The 27617-nt window shown below is 40.5% G+C and overlaps 1 protein-coding gene across 1 annotated transcript in view; it reads left to right on the top strand.

Moving 5' to 3' along the window:
* LOC103511607 (nuclear receptor corepressor 1) overlaps positions 1 to 27617 on the top strand; it is an 84829-nt gene that overhangs the window by 45398 nt on the left and 11814 nt on the right. Inside the window, exons 3-8 of the mRNA XM_026825358.1 lie at positions 12379 to 12562; positions 15957 to 16081; positions 17634 to 17772; positions 18919 to 19080; positions 26669 to 26793; positions 27363 to 27501. Of these exons, the coding sequence (XP_026681159.1) occupies positions 12379 to 12562; positions 15957 to 16081; positions 17634 to 17772; positions 18919 to 19080; positions 26669 to 26793; positions 27363 to 27501 (874 nt within the window). The remainder of the gene's footprint in view (positions 1 to 12378; positions 12563 to 15956; positions 16082 to 17633; positions 17773 to 18918; positions 19081 to 26668; positions 26794 to 27362; positions 27502 to 27617) is intronic.

Below are 27617 nucleotides of genomic sequence, written 5' to 3'. Positions count from 1 at the left end.
TTATTTTAGTATTACTCCCGATTGGTTTATTAAGTGGCACACAAGTTACATTAAACATCTTAAGAACATTTGTTCATTAGAGTGAGGCTTGATTGAACCAATGAAGCCCCTTCTTCTGAGTGTGTTCTTTGTTCTACAGTTTACTGAGCCACTTTATTAGTGTTGTGTACACATATGTATTGAGTATTTGAGTAAATTGCTCTAATTTTGTTTTACTTTATAGGTACATAGATTTGTTTATTGACAAATCGACGTTCTCATTTCGTCATAATCACGGCTTGATTTGTGGACTTGGTCCCCTGGCTTTGGGATTATCTTATCTTCCCTAATTCCCCATGCAGTTGTGTTATCAGCATTTAATAATAATTTAATAAAATAATCTGTAAACAGGGTGAACTTTAATCAAACTAATCTTATGACCTTGTAGACGACCTTGATAGAATCAACCCCCCGGGGAGGTAAAAGTTTGCGCCCAAATTCAACTCTGCTCCTTTGTTTGCAGCCTTTATACCTGGGGTTGTTGACACTTTTTTGAAGTGGTGGACTGCGAACTCCAAATCCACTTGTTTTTGTTTGCGGACCACTTAATATTGTTTGGACTCTTAGACAACTTATTCTCATATAGAATCAACCCCCCGGGGAGGTAAAAGTTTGCGCCCAAATTCAACTCTGCTCCTTTGTTTGCAGCCTTTATACCTGGGGTTGTTGACATTTTTTGAAGTGGTGGACTGCGAACTCCAAATCCACTTGTTTTTGTCTGCGGACCACTTAATATTGTTTGGACTCTTAGACAACTTATTCTCATAATGAACTGTGTTTAATAAGTATCTACCTATGTAATCGGCTCACATGGGTCATCATCTTAAATATCTCGTAGTTCATAGGGAACCCACCACTGCTCTAAATAGTCGTGGAGAATTTTTAACCCTATTAAAATTGGACACTCTTTAACTTTAACCCTGTATACAACTTACGATGCAGGTTGCTTTGCCAGATTCACATGTGTCTATCTGGTGCCTACGTTATTATTATTAGTTCACGTTGCCCCAGCATGATAGTTGATCTTCAACACTTAACCTGTTTATTTAAATTCATAATTATTTAATTTACCTAAAATGTGCCAAACGGTGGAGGAATACTCTTCGCGGGTTCAATTCCCGCCCCGGGCGAACTTTATCTTACCTAATCAGAGAAGGTTTGTTCTCGGAACGGCTGGCCCTATTCTATCCTGTCCTTCGCTCTTTGCTTTCAGGACGATAAAACATCGGCAAAAACAGTTCCCTCTATCAAACATCTTTAGAAAAAGACTTTCATTTAAATAACATCTACATCGTTTTCCCAACAGGTTGAACCTGTCGACTTGAGCCAAATGTAGGGACTCTGAACAATACAGAGAATTAGAATAATATCCCTTACATTACAAGTAAGTAAAAAATAAAATATGTACACCAGATATTAAGGTGAAAATTTATTATGTACTTGCGGTGATAACTGTAGCTTGTAGCATCCAGATGAAAGATTCCGGTTTGTAACGTTAGAGCGGAAGTATACTTGACTTGCCATATTGTTACCGTTTCACACAGTTCAAGTTTTAAATCATCTTCTCCCTCGTCTGCCCGCTGCACCGGGGTTGCATTATTGTCATACAAAGCACGTTATTAATTATATTTTGAAGAGGTTTCATAGATGGAACTGTAACTGCTAAGGTCTTATCGTCCCGAAAGCGAAGAGAGAAGGAAGATATAGGAGAAAGTCAGCCGTTCGGAAAAATTTTACGGAAAAAGTTCAAGTTTGGCCATGCCTCGTGATGAACTAGCGGGATTCCGGAGCGAATTCCGGTTTACGATAAAAATCCACCCCGGGCAACAAGCGCAGAACCGAAAAAATTCCGCCGGGAATTGAACCCACGACCTCCGGCGTGTAAGCCTAGAATTTAGCCAGGAAGTTAGAATATTAGAATGTACCTTGTTTAACCTCCTCGAATGAGACTAAAAAGCCCTTTTACCCCAGTTAGGGTAAACTTTGTGGCTAAATCTGTAGATCTCACAAACACAAAGATCATCTAAATGGCACGCACAATCTATTCCACACACATACATAGTCTTCCGGTTTGTAACGTTAGAGCGGAAGTATACTTGACTTGCCATATTGTTACCGTTTCACACAGTTCAAGTTTTAAATCATCTTCTCCTTCGTCTGCCTGCTGCACCGGGGTTGCATTATTGTCATACAAGGCACGTTATTATTAATTATTATTTGAATAGGTTTCATAGATGGAACTGTAACTGCTAAGGTCTTATCGTCCCGAAAGCGAAGAGAGAAGGAAGACAGGATAGAAGAAAGCCAGCCGTTCGAAAAAGTTAAAGTTTGGCCATGCCTCGTGATGAACTAGCGGGATTCCGGAGCGAATTCCGGTTTACGATAAAAATCCACCCCGGGCAACAAGCGCAGAACCGAAAAAACTCCGCCGGGCATTGAACCCACGACCTCCGGCGTGTAAGCCTAGAATTTAGCCAGGAAGTTAGAATATTAGAATGTACCTTGTTTATCCTCCTCGAATGAGACCAAAAAGTCCCTTTACCCTAGTTAGGGTAAACATTGTGGCTAAATCTGTAGATCTCACAAACACAAAGATCATCTAAATGGCACGCACAATCTATTCCCCACACACATAGTCATGAATTCATTGAGGATAACGAGAAGCTGGTTATCATGAGAAGTGGCTTTAAACCCTTTCACCCCGACTTATTTTAGGACCAGAATCTTTCATTTTTTCTAATCAGGTAGGTATTATTATTATTTAGACTATAATGTCCTCCTAGGTCTCCTAGGACTACTGAACAAAAATCGATCTGGATACAAAACCAGATAAGTTAGCCAAGTGAATTTTACTGACGTCTTAGATCACAGAAGAAATGTTTGAAAAACATTGAGAACGGAATTTTTTCGATAGGTCTGGGATGATATATCCCACTTTTAAAATAATAATGATTCCAGAAGAAAAAGAAAAATTCCGTTGGTCCTCATTTTTCCCGCTCTATGACTTTGAAACATCACCCAAGTAAGCGCAACTGATCTATTCATTGAGTGACGTGTGTGTGGTGTTTATTATCCCCATCGCTCAATCCGAATGACCTTGTCGCGCATTATGAAGGTCAAAGGTCCATTGATAGTGACTGTAGGTATATTTTGAGGTATAGTTGAACTACTATGTGCGCTCAATGTATGGATATGGAATCTTATAGTATAAAATCAAGATCCATTTATACCTACCTACCCTCTTTCTGTGATCTTTTCTCTAGTCTCTTTCTGTGTTCTGTGTACCTCGTTGTGAAGCCCTGAAGATGAACGGAGCCCCTCTGAAACATGTTGGCATTTAATTTACAAATAAACTATAATTTTTGAAGTTCTGTAAAATATGAATACATCCGAATGACCTTGTCGCGCATTATGAAGGTCAAAGGTCCATTGATAGTGACTGTAGGTATATTTTGAGGTATAGTTGAACTACTATTTGCGCTCAATGTATGGATATGAAATCTTATAGTATAAAATCAAGATCCATTTATACCTACCTACCCTCTTTCTGTGATTTCTCTAGTCTCTTTCTGTGTTCTGTGTACCTCGTTGTTTAAGTGTTTTGTGAAGCCCTGAAGATGAACGGAGCCCCTCTGAAACATGTAGGCATTTAATTTACAAATAAACTATAATTTTTGAAGTTCTGTAAAATATTGATACCTTTTTGGTTCTCCTTTTTAAGTTGAATATTTTAGTCAGTCCGGATCGGCATGGATTGGAATATTGATTTCCAACGGTTCCCGGAGGGCACCTGGGGACGTTCGGTTAGCCCTTGTCTCCTGTTGGGAAAGGCACACTGGCCAAGGTGACATTACAGGAGCTGTTAGCCCCGGCTACAGCAAGTTGAACAACCTGTGCCGGTATGATTAATGCTGAGCTCGTGGGACGTATTGTCCCTTTAAGGGTGAAAGGGTTAAGATCGGAGAAGTTATTGTTCTCTTTCGTTATTTTGATTGGGTGCCGTAGCTATCCCGTGTTATCGGGTCGAACTTTGATTCCTCTCTCAACTTTCAACCTGATCCTCAACCTTGGCTGACCTCTCTCTCTCTTCCTCTGCTTTTTTCTTCTTCTTTAGCTGCTGCTTCTTCTTCTTCCCTGCTTCTTCTTCTTCTCATCTTCTCTCTTTTGTTTTCCTTCCTTCCTCTCTCCTCTTTCTTCCCTTTTCTCTCTTGATGATTCTCTGTTTACTTCTCTCGACCTCAACCTTTTAATGACCTTTTTATGCTCTCTCTTTCTCTCTTTATTTTTTAAAGTGAAATTAACTATGGGGTATGTGTAATTGTGTATGCATGTCCCTACTTATGTCTGTCTACATTGTTTAGGGAAATTGTCCTGTCCGTCCAATAACTCGAATACAATATTGTGTCCTGTGTCTAATAATACTCTGACTGTCTCCCCTTTGAATAATGCACGGCTACGTTATCAGTATCTTATCAGTATCGGTGAGACCAGCAAGCAGGGCCTAACTTTTGTTTAGACTGCTGGGGTAAAGAGACTTTACAGTCCTATTTGGGTAGGATAAACAAGAAGAGAATGCTGTGATACGCACAAGATTTGTGAAAAAGCTCTCTGCTTTACCACAAAGATTCATGATTTGATTTATTTTCGTTTGTATAAAATTTATTGGTGCTAGGAAGGTCCAATCGGGAATTGGTCCTGTGGCCCGTTGAAGCCTCGAACGGCCCCGGATGAGACATGATAACCCGATTGATGGCCTCTGTACTTCTTAGTTCTTACTCTGTATTCCCAGCTTACCACTGTTCGAGCAATTTACATTACAATTCGGCTTTCAATGGCCTCATCGCACTTATCAGAGTTATCAGGTTATTTATCAGATGATTTAGACACAATATGTATGTATAAATGGACATGGACTTTACTTGCAGTTTCCTCTAATTTTTCAGTCACAGTTTTTCGTGAAATGCAAAAAATGAATCATTATGCAACTAATTTGTGAAATACAGAGGAATTTGAATGACTGAACTTGGACCTTTGGGTCCGAAGTCCTTTTTTGACCGTTTTTCTGCACTAACTTATCTAATCTTACGGCGGAAGTAACTAGCTACGAGACAAATGGCGTGACTTTGAAGTAAATTCTGTGTTTGTGTAATGACGTCATCGCCCCTGTCTTTTCAATTTCTTTCCCTCCTCTCTCCGTCCTTTTCTGCCTTTCTCCGCCACTTCTGTCTTCTCTTTTCCATTCCTTTGTTACCTCTCTACAACCCTTAACTTGTCTGCTATCCTATTTTCACTCCTAATTTGCCTCTTTTTACTCCTCCTTTTCTCCTCTTCCATCCCTTAAATTTTGTTTTGTTCCTTGAAGCCCTCAACTTTCTGTTTGTTTCCTTCTCTACTCCTAATTCTTCCCCTTTTCATTTTCTTCTCTTACCCCTCCTCCTTTTTCTTCCTCTTCTCCTGTTTTTCCGTCCTCCTCCTCCTCTTCGTCGTTTTCTTCCTACTATTCCTCCTATTTGTTCTTCTTCAGGAAGAACGTCAATTCGGTCCCATGACCTTTTCTTTAATCCCCCTTGGAGATCAGATCAGAATAGCGACAGGTAGATAAATCAGGTACCAATTAAAGTGTGGGACCCAATCGGTACTTAGACCCTCTCAAACTCGGGACCCAATTGGTCACTGACCCTCGCGATTTCGGGACCCAATTGGTATCAAAAAACAGGTTTTGGGACCGAATCGGTTTCCTCCCCTTCTTCGTCATTCTTCTCTCTTCGCTTTCGGGACGACCTTAGCAGCTACAGTTCCCTCTATCAAATGGAAATTCAATATGGTTCTACTTCTGTGATGTATTTCTCTTTCATAGATCATCTTGAAGTTTATTTACTCAAGTAGCTTCTCATTTCTTTCATAAATCATCTTGAAGTTACTTGTAGTAGCTTAACATGTGCCACTAGAGCTATCCAGGACCTAGAAACAGGTCTGACTTCGGTGTAATTTCAATTTCAAAGACATAGATAAATGAAATTGAATATTTTACAGTAGCAAAACGCTATCTTAATGAATTGCACAGATAGATTAGCCCAGAACTTTTCTCTTCCAAGAAACACATAGGTACATTAGTAACACATTTGCTATACAAGAAGCAGAATTGCACAGATAGATTAGCCCAGAACTTTTCTCTTCCAAGAAACACATAGGTACATTAGTAACACATTTGCTATACAAGAAGCACATACATTATAATATTGACAGATGTAACGTAACTTTTGGCTGTATGAATGCATGTGATGAAAAGAGAAAATTGTCAAACGAGTAGGTACCTATATTAATGAGATTGAGAATACCTTAATAACAGCTTATAGCTTACCTATCCATTTACAACAGGTTCCGCAGGTTTTACAATCATGCCGATTTATTGAGAATACCTTAATAACAGCTTATAGCTTACCTATCCATTTACAACAGGTTCCGCAGGTTTTACAATCATGCCGATTTGTAGGTAGGTATTTATAAAAGTAAATGTTGGAGTCGTTTAAATGTGTTTAAGCCAAGATTATGCTGGGAATTAATAAATGACTGGTAAACACAACATTATCGGCAAGAGTTATGTGACGAGCTGACGAGAATCGGCGCAAAAAACATGTTTCAACGTTTAAAGCGTTGAATATGTTGTTTTCAAATGCTCGGAGTTGACCATTAGGTCATTTTCCGTAAGCGTAAAATATAAAACGTTACTTTAGCCTTAAAGCTGTGACCGTCGATCGATGTCGACTGAAACCGTCCACACTGCCTCGACAACATACATAGATTCACCTCGTCGATCGATGGCCGTCGACTGTGTGGACACAGCCAAATAGTTAAAGCGACAAAGACAAAATGAATTAAAAAATAGTAATTTACTTACTTATTGTGACCGTCGATCGATGTCGACTGAAACCGTCCACACTGCCTCGACAACATACATAGATTCACCTCGTCGATCGATGGCCGTCGACTATGTGTGGACAGGACACAGCCAAATAGTTAAAGCGACAAAGACAAAATGAATTAAAAAATAGTAATTTACTTACTTACTTACATCCATTTCCACGCATACCCTTGTAGGTATTTGGCCTCGCCAACTTTTCGCCTCCATGAAGCTCGGTTGAAAGCTCTTACTTATATCCATTTCCACGCATACCCTTGTAGGTATTTGGCCTCGCCAACTTTTCGCCTCCATGAAGCTCGGTTGAAAGCTAAGCTGAAGCATCTTTGGGTGTGAGATCATGTCCTTTCTGACTTGGTCCTTCTACCTGTTCTTCGGTCTTCCTCTCGGCCGCCGTCCTTCTGGTTGGTGTTCCCATATACTTCTAATGTTGGAGTCTTCTTCTCTTCTTAGGACGTGGCCTTAGTATTTACCTATGTAAAAGTAGACATATTTTTGATTAAGAGTTCAACGTTATACCCTTGATGACCTACTTACTAATCACGCCCCAAAATTCGACTGAGGAACTTAAGAGCCCAAAATTGAAAATACCCGGGTATTTATAAAAATTGGGTATTTACCCGGGTAAACACCCAGGGTATTTACCCATCACTAGCAGACAGAAAGAGGTAGGGAGAGATCTACAAGTCTGGTTCAGATCATAATCATAATAAAAACTACGGGGTGAGGTGCCTTGGTTATTGAGGTTAGTCCACACAAAAACCCATTAACGCATACACCTCTCTTAATAGGCTACCCACCTATAATAATAGGTGAACGAGTCTTGGAGGAAAATCAACACAATAGTGACGACAGTAATAACAACAATCATTTCAAGGTTAAGACTATTGTGCATTGGAAAAAAACTAGACGCATACATAGTGGCGTAGGTTCAAGTTGGGAGGAGGTCCATCGATAAAAACAGGGGCGGAGCACAGATTGTTCAGTGGGAACACGCTTGCTTCCCAAGCAGAAGGTCCCGGGATTGATGACTTAATGTCATTTCTGGTAATTCTGGTGCTCTTTTGTTGGCCTGTTGATCCAGAACCAAAGTTAATGGGGAGAGTATTGTGTCTCCTATATCGTCCATCTAACATACTACGGGATGGACATGCTACGACACAGAACTGTTTTAAAGAGATTTCACAGAGGAAACTGTAACAACAGAGATCTAATCGTCCTGAAATTGAAGAGAGGAGGATAGGATATAGTAAAGCCAGTCGGTCCGAAAACGAACCTTATCTGTTTAGGATAAAGGTCGAACCCGCGACCTAGAGCATATAGGCGCGCTAACTTCAGCTAACTAGGCTCGTCACTCGTTTTTAAATACATTCTATTAAGTTGGTTGGATTTTTGCTACTTATTGAATTGGTTGTTTTTTTTTTATGCGCCTACATTATGTAGAATTTTGTACAATAGGTATCTATTGATTCTATTGTGGTTCTCGATTTGAAATAGAAAGCATGTTTTTCTGTCGCTATTACAGGAATACACATCGATATTTACATGAGTGTTGCCATGACAACCGAAATGACAAGTGATAAACCTAAATAAACATGGAAATATTGGAATGGAATAGTGGTGATTCATTTTTACTATCAGACGTGTGTCTTGAGATTTTCCAAGGGGGAAAGCAATAAATCGATAGTTTGCCGATCTGCTGGTATTCTAAAATACAGGTTTAACATCGCATCGGCTGAATTACCAAATCACATATTAAGTATGTTCGGTAAATGGTAAATAGGAGGGAAGGGAGAGAAAAATAAAGGTATTATCCCTTCAAATAATATATTATACCTTGTTTAGACTGCACCCCAGGTAATGGGAGGGACTTTTCAGTCCTAATCTGCTAGGATAACCAAAAAGATATATTCTATTCTAGACCCCAAACGTCGTAAGGAAGGTAGGTCCGACCCCAAATTAGATTGGGAAAAGGTTCAGTAAAAGAATAAGATTCGATTCTATTCTTCCCCAGCTTCCATTTAGTACACGCCACTGACTGGTTTCTATGTGTTTGTAAATTTCTATATTCTCCCTAGGTACATAAAGTTACATAATATATAACTCTCATTGTTTGTTTTTTACATGCTTTTTTATGGCATTGTTTCATTTGTTTTTTTGTATATTGACATTCAATTGCACATTTATTTTTTAATGTCTTTATTTGAAACTAACTGTTTCCCCCGAGATTTCGCTACGGAGAAAATAGTATTTATTTGGGAATAGAACCTGGACCTCTGGAATGTGATCTCGTGGCTTTGGTCTGATAGTTTTTCGGAACTGAAGGTAGAAAAACACACCGTCACATCACGTGAGCTCATGGGGAGTCAGAAAGATGTAGTTCAAAGTTTTCCCAATTTCCCATAATATTGTAGGTAATTTTGTTCAGAACAGACACACTACAATCACGTAACGTGAGCTCACGTGTTTCTACCCTAACATGAAACGTCGACCTCGCTTGAGCGGGATAGCAAGATTAAACACACAGTAAAAGAAGAATGAGAAGAAGATTCTCATAAATTTTTACTTTCCCAAGTCCTTACCTATAGGAAGGAAAGTAATGTAATGTAATTTATCGAATGATCTATTATTCCCATTATAATTCAGCTCGGATTTCTCTCGTTCAGCCTATTTGAACTTGACTCCTAGCTGGCAACACTGTATAAGGTACACAATAGGGTACGTGTTTTCCGTCAAGCGCTGGTGCCAAATCAACCGAATCCATGGCCATGTCAACACACAGTAAAAGAAGAATGAGAAGAAGATTCTCATAAATTTTCACTTTCCCAAGTCCTTACCTATAGGAAGGAAAGTAATGTAATATAATTTATCGAATGATCTATTAACACACAGTAAAAGAAGAATGAGAAGAAGATTCTCATAAATTTTCACTTTCCCAAGTCCTTACCTATAGGAAGGAAAGTAATGTAATGTAATTTATCGAATGATCTATTATTCCCATTATGATTCAGCTCGGATTTCTCTCGTTCAGCCTATTTGAACTTGACTCCTAGCTGGCAACACTGTATCAGGTACACAATAGGGTACGTGTTTTCCGTCAAGCGCTGGTGCCAAATCAACCGAATCCATGGCCATGTCCTAATATTGTTAGTCATCTAATTCGAGAATTGGTTTTCGATTATTATGCTCTCTCGATCAGTTGCGGTTTTCACGAATCATTTCTTTTCGCGTTCGGTGGTATTCGGTGTGGCATAGAACTTAGACCATCAGGAATAGGCATAACAATACTGTCCTTATTATAGGTCTATAGCTATAGGATAAGGAATGTAAAGATGGCCATGTCCTAATATTGTTAGTCATCTAATTCGAGAATTGGTTTTCGATTATTATGCTCTCTCGATCAGTTGCGGTTTTCACGAATCATTTCTTTTCGCGTTCGGTGGTATTCGGTGTGGCATAGAACTTAGACCATCAGGAATAGGCATAAAAATGCTGTCCTTATTATAAGTCTATAGCTATAGGATAAGGAAAGTAAAGCACTGCCAAAAATGGTACAGTGTTTCCTTGTCAGACCGACGAAAAAAGTACCTTACAACACTACTTATTCTCTTACAAGTCTTACATCCATGTCTATCGGGGAACAATAACTTCCCGACCAGGGCTGGAATTTGAACCCGAAGAGCCGTTTCTTTGTGTTATATCTGGGATTTGAACCCATCACCACTTCAAGACACATTCTCTTACATCCATGCCTATCCGAGAACGGAAAAGTTTGGTCAATGCCCCCGGCCGGTATTTAAACCCAGCTTCTCTGGGTTGAGAGTCAGTGCTTCTAACCACTCCGCCACAAAGGCAGGCACCATCAGGCATTAACATAATTTCTCCCCAGATTATGTTGTGTTTAAATGGTGCTACAGCAAACCCGATTGTGTTAAGCGATATCTGGCTTCACATCTGAAAGAAGTCCTGTCATGATAATCACAATACAAAGTAGAATAGCTCCTGCACTGGGTCTCGGGTTCGATTCCCACCCACGGCGAAAATTTTCGAATTTTTCTTAAACGGATAAGGTTTGTTCTCGGAACGGCTGGTTTTCTCCTATCTTGTCATTCTTCTCTCTTCGCTTTCGGGACGACCTTAGCAGCTACAGTTCCCTCTATCAAATGGAAATTCAATATGGTTCTACTTCTGTGATGGATTTCTCTTTCATAGATCATCTTGAAGTTTACTTACTCAAGTAGCTTCTCATTTCTTTCATAAATCATCTTGAAGTTACTTGAAGTAGCTTAACATGTGCCACTAGAGCTATCCAGGACCTAGAAACAGGTCTGACTTCGGTGTAATTTCAATTTCAAAGACATAGATAAATGAAATTGAATATTTTACAGTAGCAAAACGCTATCTTAATGAATTGCACAGATAGATTAGCCCAGAACTTTTCTCTTCCAAGAAACACATAGGTACATTAGTAACACATTTGCTATACAAGAAGCACACATACATTATAATATTGACAGATGTAACGTAACTTTTGGCTGTATGAATGCATGTGATGAAAAGAGAAAATTGTCAAACGAGTAGGTACCTATATTAATGAGATTGAGAATACCTTAATAACAGCTTATAGCTTACCTATCCATTTACAACAGGTTCCGCAGGTTTTACAATCATGCCGATTTGTAGGTATTTATAAAAGTAAATGTTGGAGTCGTTTAAATGTGTTTAAGCCAAGATTATGCTGGGAATTAATAAATGACTGGTAAACACAACATTATCGGCAAGAGTTATGTGACGAGCTGACGAGAATCGGCGCAAAAAACATGTTTCAACGTTTAAAGCGTTGAATATGTTGTTTTCAAATGCTCGGAGTTGACCATTAGGTCATTTTCCGTAAGCGTAAAATATAAAACGTTACTTTAGCCTTAAAGCTGTGACCGTCGATCGATGTCGACTGAAACCGTCCACACTGCCTCGACAACATACATAGATTCACCTCGTCGATCGATGGCCGTCGACTATGTGTGGACAGGACACAGCCAAATAGTTAAAGCGACAAAGACAAAATGAATTAAAAAATAGTAATTTACTTACTTACTTACATCCATTTCCACGCATACCCTTGTAGGTATTTGGCCTCGCCAACTTTTCGCCTCCATGAAGCTCGGTTGAAAGCTAAGCATCTTTGGGTGTGAGATCATGTCCTTTCTGACTTGGTCCTTCTACCTGTTCTTCGGTCTTCCTCTCGGCCGCCGTCCTTCTGGTTGGTGTTCCCATATACTTCTAATGTTGGAGTCTTCTTCTCTTCTTAGGACGTGGCCTTAGTATTTACCTATGTAAAAGTAGACATATTTTTGATTAAGAGTTCAACGTTATACCCTTGATGACCTACTAATCACGCCTCCTTCGTTCTTCTGTTCCAGCAGAACCAGTCATGCTCAACCCAGTTCAGATTCCACCGCCTCCCCCTACAAGCCCCGCCTCCCCCTCCAACCCTCCTCCTCCCACCCGTACGGGGGAGCCCCACCCAATTCGGTCCGCTTCGTGTCGCACTTTGCGACCACTGCGGGCCAGCTCCACTATAGACCCCCACCCTATAATGCCCACGTAAGTAGAACAGCCCCTCAAATTTGAGGCCAAATTATTATTATTTTATTTTAACCTTGTAAACGCTAGGCCGCGGGTTCGATTCCTGCCCGGGGCGGATTTTATCCTGACCGGACAAAGTTCGTTCCCGGAACGCCTGGCTTTCTCCGATCCTGTATTCCTTCTCTCTTCGATCTCGGAACGATAAGACCTTAGCAGTTCCCTCTATCAAATCTCTTTGATTTTTTTTTTTTTTTGCAAGAAATTTGAGAGAGGGAATTGTTACTGCTAAGGTCTTATCAACCCAAAATCGAAGAGAGAAGGAAGACAGGATCCGTACCGAGAACAAATCTTATCTAGATAAAATCCACCCCGGACGGGAATTGAACCCACGACCTAGTGCTTACAAGGCAGACGCGCTATCCTTCAAGCTAACTATAACTAGGCTCTCGGCTGGTTTCCAATTGACTAAAATTGAAACCCTTCTTGAGGAAAACTCGTCCCAAATTGGGGTCCAATGGATTAAGAAGACTTTGACACAGGAAGAGCCTATCCAAAGGGCCTCTCACCCTATTTATGCCATTTTTGGAGAAAACACGTTTCCAATTGGGGCCAGAAACTCGAGTATTGTATAGCAAATAGTCGGACATGTACACTGTACCTATTGTGCATTGTACTTGTACCGTACTTATTTTGAATTTTATTCACATGGCAAAATGATTTGGTGAGGGGGAAAAGAGCTTTCTCGCCTCTATAATCCTTTGTTCTATTCGATATCTCTTTGCAAACGAATTTTCTTTGAGATAGTACTTAGGGTCTGAGAAATTTGAGAACAGCGTTTTGTGACATTTGAGAACATTGATAAGAGAAGAGATTCATACATCACTAATTCAGCTTTCAAATGAGAATAAAAAAACCTTGGATAGAAAAATGTGGAGTTTTATGTCACAGAATAATATAGCTCCAATCCTTTGCAAGATACATATCTCCTACAAACAATTTTATGTAACATCCATGGGAAACACCTAACAAAAAATAGAAAGTAAAAAGCTACTAAAGATGGCCCGGATCTTCGAGCTCAGTGCTAGGAATCAGCTTAACTCGGTCCACAAAAGGCCCAGTCTGAAGCTTAGGTGTAAAGGCAAACAGCACCAAAAGATGGATACAGCTTTTATACAAATTCCAACGATTAAGAAGACTTTGACACAGGAAGAGCCTATCCAAAGGGCCTCTCACCCTATTTATGCCATTTTTGGAGAAAACACGTTTCCAATTAGGGCCAGAAACTCGAGTATTGTATAGCAAATAGTCGGACATGGTACCTATTGTGCATTGTACTTGTACCGTACTTATTTTGAATTTTATTCACATGGCAAAATTATTTGGTGAGGGGGAATTTTTTTTATTCACATGGCAAAATGATTTGGTGAGGGGGAAAAGAGCTTTCTCCCCTCTATAATCCTTTGTTCTATTCGATATCTCTTTGCAAACGAATTTCTTTGAGATAGTACTTAGGGTCTGAGAAATTTGAGAACAGCGTTTTGTGACATCTGAGAACATTGATAGGAGAAGAGATTCATACATCACTAATTCAGCTTTCAAATGAGAATAAAAAACCTTAGATAGAAAAATGTGGAGTTTTATGTCACAGAATAATATAGCCCCAATCCTTTGCAAGATATCTCCTACAAACAATTTTATGTAACATCCATGGGAAGCACCTAACAAAAAAGCTACTAAAGATGGCCCGGATCTTCGAGCTCAGTGCTAGGAATCAGCTTAACTCGGTCCACAAAAGGCCCAGTCTGAAGCTTAGGTGTAAAGGCAAACAGCACCAAAAGATGGATTCAGCTTCTATACAAATTCCAATATCACCAATCGGTTAATGCTAAAGCCACTGTTACACCAACACCTCTATTGTGATGAAACTTTACACCTGTTCTGTACCAAATACATGAAGACCTTGTTTTGACTATGGGAGTAAAGGGACTTCTCAGTTTCTTTCTTGCAGTATAAACAGGGTACAGAATAATATATATTCTATTCAAATTGACGAGGATAAAATTCCATGTCTCCGCCGGAATCGAACCCGTGTTCTCCCGCATTTGAAACCACTACGCTATCAAGATCAGCGGCAAGTTATGGAGAATGACTATAACAGACATTATGCAGTATTTACTGATTTCTACGTCTATCTCTCTACAAGCTAACTGTAAAATAGAAAGTAGTTGTGCTTGCAGAGGTCCTGCCCGAGTAGTATGTTGCGATCAATGCGAGAAACGAGGAAATAAGTTTATTCCCGCATTTGAAACCACTACGCTATCAAGATCAGCGGCAAGTTATGGAGAATGACTATAACAGACATTATGCAGTATTTACTGATTTATACGTCTATCTCTCTACAAGCTAACTGTAAAATAGAAAGTAGTTGTGCTTGCAGTGGTCCTGCCCGAGTTGTATGTTGCGATCAATGCGAAAACGAGGAAACGAAAACTCACGATTATCCTGAACGGACAAGGTTCGTTCTCAGAACGGCTGGCTTTCTCCTTTCCTGTCTTCCTTCTCTCTTCAATTTTGGGACGATAAGACATTAGCCTTAGCAGTTATAGTTCCCTCTATCAAACCTCAAAAAAAAAAAAAGCCGTTCCGAGACTGAACCTTTTTTGTATCTGTTTAGGACAAAGTTCGCCCCAAGTGGGACTTGAACCCGGGTGAATATAGATTTGATTATGTTTGAGAGGGACGGCATAGTTTACTTTGATCGTCAGCTATTAGGTACACGGAGAACAAACTCCTATCTATGTATAAAGAAATCTGATCATGCAATCAAGTTGAACCAATGACCATAGCTCAGGCAAAGTTCATACATACTGAGCGACACAAAAGTTTCATCTCCCAAGTTTTAGTTGCAGGGTGGAAACTAATGATAGGTCTCTGTAGAGATGTGTACTTAAATAGTGAATAAGTTACAAAGAAGAACTACCCTTTCGTAGTCCACTCCCAGATGTATAAAGAAATCTTATACCCAGAGGGAGTTACATATTTTAGGATACGACTAATTCTTCTTCTCTCCCTTTTTCTGTGTTCAGACTCAGACGTTTTTCGTCAGCCTCTCAATCATCCCTAGCTTGGGTGAATGCTTTGGGCTGACCTTTGGTTTTGGCTACAAAAAATTTACGAGGGGAAGGATGCAACCCATTGCTTGAGAGAAGTCCACTGAAAAGAGTGGTTATTTTTTATAACTCACTCACTCTACATACATTTCTAATCTGTAAGTCAATTCGAATATTAGTAGGAAATATTATTAATGATTCATTTTCAATATCTTTTTTTTTTTTTTTGAATATTAGTAGGAAATATTTTTAATTATTCATTTTTAAATTTTTTTTTTTTTTTTTTTTTTTCAATTTTCCAGATGATAGTGAGTGAGAACCTGCCCCGACCCAACTCTCGGCTGGACAATTCATCGTCTGCCTCCCCCCAGATTCGAACCCGAATCCCCCTCACAGCTCAACCTTACCTAACCTCCCCGGCTCACGTGTAAGTCTATAGGGAACTTATTAAACTTTTTTTTTTTAAGATGAGTGTTCCACGGCCGTTTTTATTTCGTAGCAATGAAACAACTGCTACATTAGACGCATGCGGTGCGGGCCACATGCTACATTGGGAGTGCATCCCATAGTAAAAGAGTAAAAATCAAGCCCTAGGGGACCCACCCAAAAAGCTTCGCGGCCAAAAAAAAAGCCTGGCGGGGCACATGTGGCTCTCGGGCCGCTAGTTTGAAATCTCTGATCTATAGTATGTAATATGAAAGTACTGATTTGGAGGGAACTGTAGCCACAAAGGTTTTATCTTCCCGAAATTGAAAAGAGAAGGACAGGATGGGAGAAAAACAGCCGTTCAGAGAACGATCTTTATCTGTTTAGGGTAAGGTCCGTCCGCGCGGGAGGTCCCCGGGGTTTAGAAAAACAAGGTGAATTTTAGCCCATTTTCGTGCGACTTTATACTTATAGGAAGGAAAGTAGGTAGAATAGAATAGAATATACCTTGTTTATCCTGCCCGAATAGGACTGAAAAGTCCCTTTAATCAAACTAAAAACATAAACGAAACTCAAATATTAGGCGAGCGAGGAAAAGTTTTCTCTCCCGCAGTCTCTGCACTCTGTGTATTTTTTATTGTGGTTTTAGCGATCGAAAATTGATCATATCTCAGATCGGTTTAGATTTTCGCAAAATCCTTTCTTATTGCACACCTAGACCATAAAAGGAATATTCCTACCAAATTTCAGCTCTCTAGGTGTTGTGGTTCTAGAGATAGAGCGATCAGTGTGTGAAATGTGAATGGATCTCGTTCTTATAATATAAGTATTTCGTAGCAATGAAACAACTGCTACATTAGACGCATGCGGTGCGGGCCACATGCTACATTGGGAGTGCATCCCATAGTAAAAGAGAAAAAATCAAGCCCTAGGGGACCCACCCAAAAAGCTTCGCGGCCAAAAAAAAAGCCTGGCGGGGCACATGTGGCCCTCGGGCCGCTAGTTGGGAATCCCTGATCTATAGTATGTAATATGAAAGTACTGACTTGGAGGGAACTGTGGCCACAAAGGTTTTATCTTCCCGAAATTGAAAAGAGAAGGACAGGATGGGAGAAAAACAGCCGTTCAGAGAACGATCTTTATCTGTTTAGGATAAGGTCCGTCCGCGCGGGAGGTCCCCGGGGTTTAGAAAAACAAGGTGAATTTTAGCCCATTTTCGTCCGACTTTATACGTATAGGAAGGAAAGTAGGTACTTAGGTAATGTTTTTTTTTTCCAATTCTAATTTCTATTCTATTCTATTCTAATGGAATTCCAATTTCTATTCTATTCTAGGAATTAACTAGAAAAAAAAGGTAAATGTAAATTAATAGTGGTAGTGGGGAATGACAATGAAATAAGATACAACAGGTAAAGATAGGTAGTGTTTTTTTTTCTTCTCCCAATTCTAATTTCTATTCTATTCTAATAGAATCTATTCTATTCTATTCTAATGAAATTCCAATTTCTATTCTATTCTATCCTAATGAAATTCTAATTTCTATTCTATTCTAGGACTGAGCACGGGGGCCTAGTGATAAGCCTCCCCTCCCCTATTGATCTCAACCCTCCCTCCAAGAAACTAAGACTGAGCGACGGACCTGCGGGTCTCGTCAAAGCCGACCTGATCCAGCCCCTGCGCATCGAAACTAGGGTAAGTAAACTGCTCTCTATAAACTAGGGTATGTACTGCCCTGCGCATAGAAACGGGTTAATGTGCTGCGCACTTTGCTAATAATGTAGAGAAATATACTGTGCATTGTAAACTGCGCTTATCCTCTTCGCCTCTTCCCGTGTACAGACGGGGTTGGCGTTTTTGTCGGCTTCTCAATCAGCCCTCTAACTAAGGTGATTGCTTTGGACTGACATTTGGCTACAAATTTTACGAGTGGATGCCCTTCGCACCCAACCTTTGCTATTTCTTTAGCAAGGGAAATTCAGGCAGGTATACTCCCTGTTAAAATTCCCTCAGCCAGACTAAGCTGGTCTACTCCCTGTTTAATATCCTCCAGCCAGACAGTTATCATTCGTTCAAGTAATATTCAAGCACCTGGTCAAACTTCGTGTCACTTGAAATAAGTCTCCACTGTAAGATTGAGAATTATTAAAGTTCTGTGCTCGTCTCTGTTCGTAAAGAGTATTGAACTTTTGCGTGGAGGGAGCGATGAGTAGGTGTCTGTCGTCGGAGCGTAGGGGGGAAGCAAAGTGAACGTGGGAGCTTGGTGTTGCGCGATAGGAGATAGAATATAGATATTGAATTATTGGGAGAGAGAGAGAGAGATATAGATATACCTCAGGTGTTCTTATGTGCTTGAGATCGATAAAGTATGAGAATGTTTACCAGTTGCCAATACCAGGGTCTTAACAAACATTATTGCATAAGAAACAGTATCGCACAACAAACAGACAGTGGTTTTTAACTTTTCGGGACAGTTGGTATTTGCTTCCCTTTAGTCTGACAAATTTTTCTGAATTCTTGGAAGTATTTTTAAACGTTTGGTGATAACAATTAAAAGCTAATCTTCAATATACCTTCTAGTAGACTCGGGCAAAATTGTGGAAATTGTAAAAGGCCTAAGGTCGCACGAATTAAAATTATTAAAAAAAAAAAATCAAGCTTTCGCATTACTTCAAGGCACATTCTTTTACATCCATGGCTATCGAAGAACGGAAAATTTTGGTTAGAAAATTTCCGCCCTGCCCCCGGGATACAGCACCTGCGGGTTGAGAGTCAGTGCTCTTGACCACTCAGCCACAGATGTGGGCCCTTTCATTTGATTAATCTCCTTCCCTCCCCCAGGCTGAGGACCGTCGTCGCCACTCTCTATCTGTGATACCTCCCATCATTTGCGACCCCCGCCACCCGTTCACCGGACCTCGCTTCATCAACAACAACGGCCGCGTTACGGACTACGAGGCGGAAATGCGCGACCGCGCCCAGGCCAAAATGTGGACTCAACAGGTGAGTAGCGAGGCCGACCCTGGGAGGCTTTGTTTTAGAATTATTATTAAATTTATTTCAAGAGGTTTGATAGGAGGAATTGTATTTGGTAAGGTTTTCATGCGCGACCGCGCCCAGGCCAAAATGTGGACTCAACAGGTGAGTAGCGAGGCCGACCCTGGGAGGCTTTGTTTTAGAATTATTATCGGTGGGTATTTAAATAATCTGCGATAAAGTTGTCGGAATTACATTTCCCATCAGGCTAATTGCATTAAAAATCAGACATTTCTCCCCTCCCCCATTTTTATCCCTTTTCTCTATTGCCCTTCTTTGTCCTAAATCTCTTCCCTATCCCTCTTTTATCCTTAGTCTCTCCACTCCTATCCTTTCTTCATCTCTCACTTTCCGCCTCTTCCTCCATCTTCTATCCTTTCATCTTTCATCTCTCTCTCTCTCTCTCCCTCCCTCCCTCTTTCTCTCTCGCTCTCTTCTGAAAAGTGGGGGGGGGGGGGGTCCTACAATGCTCCCCTATGTACATATGTGGCCCGCAAAGTACCTCCCATTGTAGCATGTGGCCCGCATACACATGAAAGTTGGAAACCCCTGGTCTATTCTATTTGTCTCATATTGTATATCAGATGCGACACCCAGGTGCCATGGGGACAGCTGTATTGTATTTTGCTCCTCAATATTTCCATAGTGAACAAGCTATGAAGTCTTTGAACTTTCTGTTCTCGTCAAATTCTCATATGTTTTGTTTGACTCCTGCTTATCGTCTGGTGAAAATTGTCTAATGACCACAGGATTCTGCGGATTTTATCCTGAACTTATAATGTCCGTTCTCGGAACGGCTGGCTTTCTCCTATCCTTTCTTCCTTCTCTTTTCAATTTCGGGACGATAAGATCTTGGCAGTTACAGTTCCCTCTGTCAAACCTCTTGAAAAAATCAGATTTATAACTAATAGGATTTCGATGAAATGTGGTAGAAAAGTTCGAAGGTAATTTCTGGATTTTAGGCGTGATCGGACGGTCGGAATCTCCGTCGTGCCTCGGACCATTTTTCCAAGGTCCAACTGAAATTTTTTACTGTAGACCTCTCCTGTCGGTCACATAGAAGGAGAGAGATACACAGACAGTAGTGATGGGTCGTGGGTAAATAAAAATTGAGTATTTATCCACCCCCCCCCCCGGATGGGTAAATACCCGGGTATTTAAAAAAAAGAAGAAAAATAAACAAAAAACATCGTCACTTGATTTTTTTTTTAATTTCCCGGGCAAAATTCGACTGAGGAACTTAAGAGCCCAAAATTGAAAATACCCGGGTATTTATAAAAATTGGGTATTTACCCGGGTAAACACCCAGGGTATTTACCCATCACTAGCAGACAGAAAGAGGTAGGGAGAGATCTACAAGTCTGGTTCAGATCATAATCATAATAAAAACTACGGGGTGAGGTGCCTTGGTTATTGAGGTTAGTCCACACAAAAACCCATTAACGCATACACCTCTCTTAATAGGCTACCCACCTATAATAATAGGTGAACGAGTCTTGGAGAAAAATCAACACAATAGTGACGACAGTAATAACAACAATCATTTCAAGGTTAAGACTATTGTGCATTGGAAAAAAAAAAACTAAACGCATACATAGTGGCGTAGGTTCAAGTTGGGAGGAGGTCCATCGAAAAAACAGGGGCGGAGCACAGATTGTTAAGTGGTAACACGCTTGCTTCCCAAGCAGAAGGTCCCGGGATTGATTACTTTATGTCATTTCTGGTGCTCTTTTGTTGGTCTGTTGACCCAGAACCAAAGTTAATGGGGAGAGTATTGTGTCTCCTATATCGTCCATCTAACGAGGGCGATCTCGGGACGATAAGACCTTAGCAGTTCCCTCTATCAAATCTCTTTGATTTTATTATTATTATTATTATTATTATTATTATTATTATTATTTGCAAGAAGTTTGAGAAAGGGAATTGTTACTGCCAAGGTCTTATCAACCCAAAATCAAAGAGAGAAGGAAGACAGGATAGAAGAAGCCAGCCGTTGGATGGACATGCTACGACACAGAACTGTTTTAAAGAGATTTCACAGAGGAAACTGTAACAACAGAGATCTAATCGTCCTGAAATTGAAATTGAAGAGAGGAAGATAGGATATTAAAGCCAGTCGGTCCGAAAACGAACCTTATCTGTTAAGGATAAAGGCCGAACCCGCGACCTAGCGCTTACAGGCGCGCTAACTTCAGCTAACTAGGCTCGGCACTCGTTTTAAATACATTCTATTAAGTTGGTTGGATTTTTGCTACTTATTGAGTTGGTTGGTTTTTTTATGCGCCTACAAGGCCTACATTATGTAGAATTTTGTACAATATCTATTGATTCTATTGTGGTTCTCGGTTTGAAATATATAGAGAGCATGTTTTTCTGTCGCTATGACAGGAATACACATAGATATTTACATGAGTGTTGCCATGACAACTGAAGTGACTAGTGATAAACCTAAATAAACAAGGAAATATTGGAATGGAATGGTGGTGATTCATTTTTACTATCAGACGTGTGTCTTGAGATTTTCCAAAGGGGAAGCTAATAAACTGATATATGTATTGTATACAGTTTGCCGATCTAAATCGCTGAATCACATTATGTATTAAGTTTGGTGAATGCTAATTAGGAGGGAGGGGAGAGAAAAATAAAGGTAGTGTCCCATCAAATAATATATTAGACCTTGTCTAGACTGCACCCCAGGTAATGGGAGGGATTTTTCAGTCCTAATCTGCTAGGATAACCAAAAGATATATTCTATTCTAGACCCCAAACGCCGTAAGGAAGGTAAGTTCTGTACCAAATACATGAAGACCTTGTTTTGACTATGGGAGTAAAGGGACTTCTCAGTTTCTTTCTTGCAGTATAAACAGGGTACATAATAATATATATTCTATTCAAATTGATGAGGATAAAATTCCATGTCTCCGCTGGAATCGAACCCGTGTCCTCCCGCGTTGTCCTGTCCGTCCAATAACTCGAATACAATATTGTGTCCTGTGTCTAATAATACTCTGACTGTCTCCCCTTTGAATAATGCACGGCCACGTTATCAGTATCTTATCAGTATCGGTGAGACCAGCAAGCAGGGCCCAACTTTTGTTTAGACTGCTGGGGTAAAGAGACTTTACAGTCCTAATTGGGTAGGATAAACAAGATGAGAATGCTGTGATACGCACAAGATTTGTGAAAAAGCTCTCTGCTTTACCACAAAGATTCATGATTTGATTTATTTTCGTTTGTATAGATCTCCCTAGGTACATAAAGTTACATAATATATAACTCTCATTGTTTGTTTTTTACATGCTTTTTTATGGCATTGTTTCATTTGTTTTTGTATATTCACATTCAATTGCACATTTATTTTTTAATGTCTTTATTTGAAACTAACTGTTTGCCCCGAGATTTCGCTACGGAGAAAATGGTATTTATTTGGGAATAGAACCTGGACCTCTGGAATGTGATCCCGTGGCTTTGGTCTGATAGTTTTTCGGAACTTAAGGTAGAAAAACTCACCGTCACGTCACGTGAGCTCATGGGGAGTCAGAAATATGTAGTTCAAAGTTTTCCCAATTTCCCATAATATGATAGTAAGGTCCAATCGGGAATTGGTCCTGTGGCCCGTTGAAGCCTCGAACGGCCCCGGATGAGACATGATAACCCGATTGATGGCCTCTGTAAGTACTTCTTAGTTCCTACTCTGTATTCCCAGCTTACCACTGTTCGAGCAATTAACATTGCAATTCGGCTTTCAATGGACTCATCGCACTTATCAGGTTATTTATCAGATGATTTAGACACAATTTGTATAAATGGACATGGACTTTACTTGCAGTTTCCTCTAATTTTTCAGTCACAGGTTTTTGTGAAATGCAAAAATGAATCATTATGCAATTAATTTGTGAAATACAGAGGAATTTGAATGACTGAACTTGGACCTTTGGATCCGAAGTCCTTTTTTGACCGTTTTTCTGCACTAACTTATCTAATCTTACGGCGGAAGTAACTAGCTACGAGACAAATGGCGTGACTTTGAAGAAAATTCTGTGTTTGTGTAATGACGTCATCGCCCCTGTCTTTTCAATTTCTTTCCCTCCTCTCTCCGTCTTTTTCTCCCTTTCTCCGCCACTTCTGTCTTCTCTTTTCCATTCCTTTGTTACCTCTCTACAACCCTTAACTTGTCTGCTATCCTATTTTTACTCCTCCTTTTCTCCTCTTCCCCTCTTCTATCCCTTAAATTTTGTTTTGTTCCTTGAAGCCCTCAACTTTCTGTTTGTTTCCTTCTCTACTCCTAATTATTCCCCTTTTCGTTTTCTTCTCTTACCCCTCCTCCTTTTTCTTCCTCTTCTCCTGTTTTTCCGTCCTCCTCCTCTTCGTCGTTTTCTTCCTACTATTCCTCCTATTTGTTCTTCTTCGGGAAGAACGCCAATTTGGTCCCATGACTTTTTTTTTTTAAGGTAGTCGACTACCAATTGGGTCCCGGGTGTTTCGTCCTATTTCTCTTTCTCCTATATATAATTTCCTAGCCTTGTTCTTCTATAGACATTGCAATCATTGCATGACTCGAGCCGAGAAGAGTGCGTGAACTTTGAGTGTGTGTTGGGAATAAATAATGTTCCTCAGTTTGAATTTTAGGAATAGGAACCTTTAGCCTGTCTGTCAGTCTCCATGACACGCCCGAAATAACAGCAAATGACAGCAACACGAACTCGTACAATGCCTAGTGGGTCAGTTCAACTACTGAGTGTTTTTCGAAAACTACTGAGTGTTGTTTGATAGACAGAAGGATAACAGGATAGGAGAAAGCTAGCCGTTTCGATAATGAATCTCATGTCTCCGCCCCGGGCAGGAATTGAACCCGCAACTTAGCGCTTTAAAAAAGAAATTCGATCAATTTCCGAGCCCTATTGGACCTTTGGACATCTCCTTCCTTCAGCCGTTCACTGAACTATGGACTGTCGAAAGCCACGAGACTACATATATCAAAGGTGAACGAACGGGTCATGTCGGCTGTCTCACCAGCCAATTCAGACACTTATATCAATGTATGTGTCTGTCAGTCTCCATGACACGCCCGAAATAACAGCAAATGACAGCAACACGAACTCGTACAATGCCTAGTGGGTCAGTTCAACTACCGAGTGTTTTTCGAAAAGGTTTGATAGACAGAAGGATAACAGGATAGGAGAAAGCTAGCCGTTTCGATATTGAATCTTATGTCTCCGCCCCGGGTGGGAATCGAACCCGCAACCTAGCGCTTTCAAAGTAGACGCGCTACCCTCCCAAGCTAGGCTGATCAACTAGTGTTCTTGTAAATTCCTTCTGTTCTTTTTGCTCGCCTTTTCCTGTGTTCGGACGGGGTCGGCGTTTTTCGTCAGCCTCTCAAGCAGCCCTAACTAGAGTGATTGCTTTTGGCTGACATTTGGTTTTTGCAATTTGGCTACACACTTTATGATTGGATGCCCTTCGCACTCAACCTTTTGCCATTTCTTTAGCAGGGGAAATTCAGGCTGGTATACTCCCTGTTCAAAGTCCCCCAGCCAGACTAAGCTGGTCTACTCTCGGTCGGAAAAAGAAATTCGATCAATTTCTGAGCCCTATTGGACATCTCCTTCCTTCAGCCGTTCACTGAACTATGGACTGTCGAAAGCCACGAGACTATATCAAAGGTGAACGAACGGATCATGTCGGCTGTCTCACCAACCAATTCAGACACTTATATCAATGTATTCAATCAGCTGACTGGCTTTGTATATTGATTGCGAATAGTCTATTCCAGGGGTTTCCAACTAGCGGCCCGCGGGCCACGCGTGTGACCCGCCAGACCATTTTTGTGCCCCGCAAAGCTTTTTGGGATTTATACAAACTTACCTGGAAACTGACCCCCTTTAGTGTTCAGCTACAATTAGGAGAATACTTTTTGAAAAATTTTGCTTGCGGCGCTCAAAGATCGATCGGACTGCATTTCTGAAAAGTTGGGGGGGGGGGGGAGGTCCTACAATGCTCCCCTATGTACATATGTGGCCCGCAAAGTACCTCCCATTGTAGCATGTGGCCCGCATACTCATGGAAGTTGGAAACCCCTGGTCTATTCTATTTGTCTCATATTCTATATCAGATGCGACACCCAGGTGCCATGGGGACAGCTGTATTGTATTTTGCTCCTCAATATTTCCATAGTGAACAAGTGAACAAGCTATGAAGTCTTTGAACTTTCTATTCTCGTCAAATTCTCATATGTTTTGTTTGACTCCTGCTTCTCGTCTGGTGAAAATCGTCTAATGACCACAGGATTCAGCGGATTTTATCCTGAACTTATAATGTCCGTTCTCGGAACGGCTGGCTTTCTCCTATCCTTTCTTCCTTCTCTTTTCAATTTCGGGACGATAGCAGTTACAGTTCCCTCTGTCAAACCTCTTGAAAAAAATCAGATTTATTATTAATAGGATTCCGATGAAATGTGGTAGAAAAGTTCGAAGGCAATTTCTCGTTGGATTTTAGGCGTGATCGGACGGTCGGAATCTCCGTCGTGCCTCGGACCATTTTTCCAAGGTCCAGCAGAAATTTTTACTGTAGACCTCTCTGTCAGTCACATAGAAGGAGAGAGATACACAGGAAATTGGTAGGGAGAGATCTACAAATCTGGTTTAGATCATAATCATAATAAAAACTATTCCCTCTTTTAAACCGCAAAAAAAAAAAAAAAAAAAAAAAAAAAAACAGCCGTTCCGAGACTGAACCTTTTTTTGTATCTGTTTGGGACAAAGTTCGCCCCGAGTGGGATTGGAACCCGGGTGAATATAGATTTGATTATATTTGAGAGGGACGGCATAGTTTACTTTGATCGTCAGCTAGGTATACGGAGAACAAACTCCTATCTATGTATAAAGAAATCTGACCATGCAATCAACTTGAACCAATGACCATAGCTCAGGCAAAGTTCATACATACTGGGCGACACAAAAGTTTTATCTCCCAAGTTTTAGTTGCAGGGTGGAAACTAATGATAGGTCTCTGTAGAGATGTGTAAATAGAATTAGAATAGAATAGAATATACCTTGTTTATCCTGCCAGAATGAGACTGAAAAGTCCCTTTACTCCCGCAGTCTAAACAGTGTGTGAATAAATAGTTAAAACTAAATAGTGAATAAGTTACAAAAAAGAACTACCCTTTCGTAGTCCACTCCCAGATGTATAAAGAAATCTTACACCCAGAGGGAGTTACATATTTTAGGATACAACTCATTCTTCTTCTCTCCCTTTTTCTGTGTTCAGACTCAGACGTTTTCGTCAGCCTCTCAATCATCCCTAGCTTGGGTGAATGCTTTGGGCTGACCTTTGGTTTTGGCTACAAAAATTTTACGAGGAAAAGGATGCAACTCATTGCTTGAGAGTAGTCCACTGAAAAGAGTGGTTATTTTTTATAACTCACTCACTCTACACACATTTCTAATCTGTAAGTCAATTCGAATATTAGTAGGAAATATTATTAATGATTAATTTTCAATATCAATATTTTTTTTTCTAATTCTTTTTTTTTTTTTTTTTTTCAATTTTCCAGATGATAGTGAGTGAGAACCTGCCCCGACCCAACTCTCGGCTGGACAATTCATCGTCTGCCTCCCCCCAGATTCGAACCCGAATCCCCCTCACAGCTCAACCTTACCTAACCTCCCCGGCTCACGTGTAAGTCTATAGGGAACTTATTAAACTTTTTTTTTTTAAGATGAGTGTTCCACGGCCGTTTTTATTTCGTAGCAATGAAACAACTGCTACATTAGACGCATGCGGTGCGGGCCACATGCTACATTGGGAGTGCATCCCATAGTAAAAGAGTAAAAATCAAGCCCTAGGGGACCCACCCAAAAAGCTTCGCGGCCAAAAAAAAAGCCTGGCGGGGCACATGTGGCCCTCGGGCCGCTAGTTGGGAATCCCTGATCTATAGTATGTAATATGAAAGTACTGACTTGGAGGGAACTGTGGCCACAAAGGTTTTATCTTCCCGAAATTGAAAAGAGAAGGACAGGATGGGAGAAAAACAGCCGTTCAGAGAACGATCTTTATCTGTTTAGGATAAGGTCCGTCCGCGCGGGAGGTCCCCGGGGTTTAGAAAAACAAGGTGAATTTTAGCCCATTTTCGTCCGACTTTATACGTATAGGAAGGAAAGTAGGTACTTAGGTAATGTTTTTTTTTTCCAATTCTAATTTCTATTCTATTCTATTCTAATGGAATTCCAATTTCTATTCTATTCTAGGAATGAGCACGGGGGCCTAGTGATAAGCCTCCCCTCCCCTATTGATCTCAACCCTCCCTCCAAGAAACTAAGACTGAGCGACGGACCTGCGGGTCTCGTCAAAGCCGACCTGATCCAGCCCCTGCGCATCGAAACTAGGGTAAGTACTGCTCTCTATAAACTAGGGTATGTACTGCCCTGCGCATAGAAACTAGGGTTAATGTGCTGCGCACTGTGCTAATAAAGTAGAGAAATATACTGTGCATTGTAAACTGC

Source organism: Diaphorina citri, unplaced genomic scaffold (assembly GCF_000475195.1).
Source record: "Diaphorina citri unplaced genomic scaffold, Diaci psyllid genome assembly version 1.1 scaffold34, whole genome shotgun sequence".
Classification (NCBI taxonomy): Eukaryota; Metazoa; Arthropoda; class Insecta; order Hemiptera; family Psyllidae; genus Diaphorina; species Diaphorina citri.
Note: the sequence above shows the minus strand (reverse complement) of the source record. Positions and strands in the feature narration are given on the sequence as shown.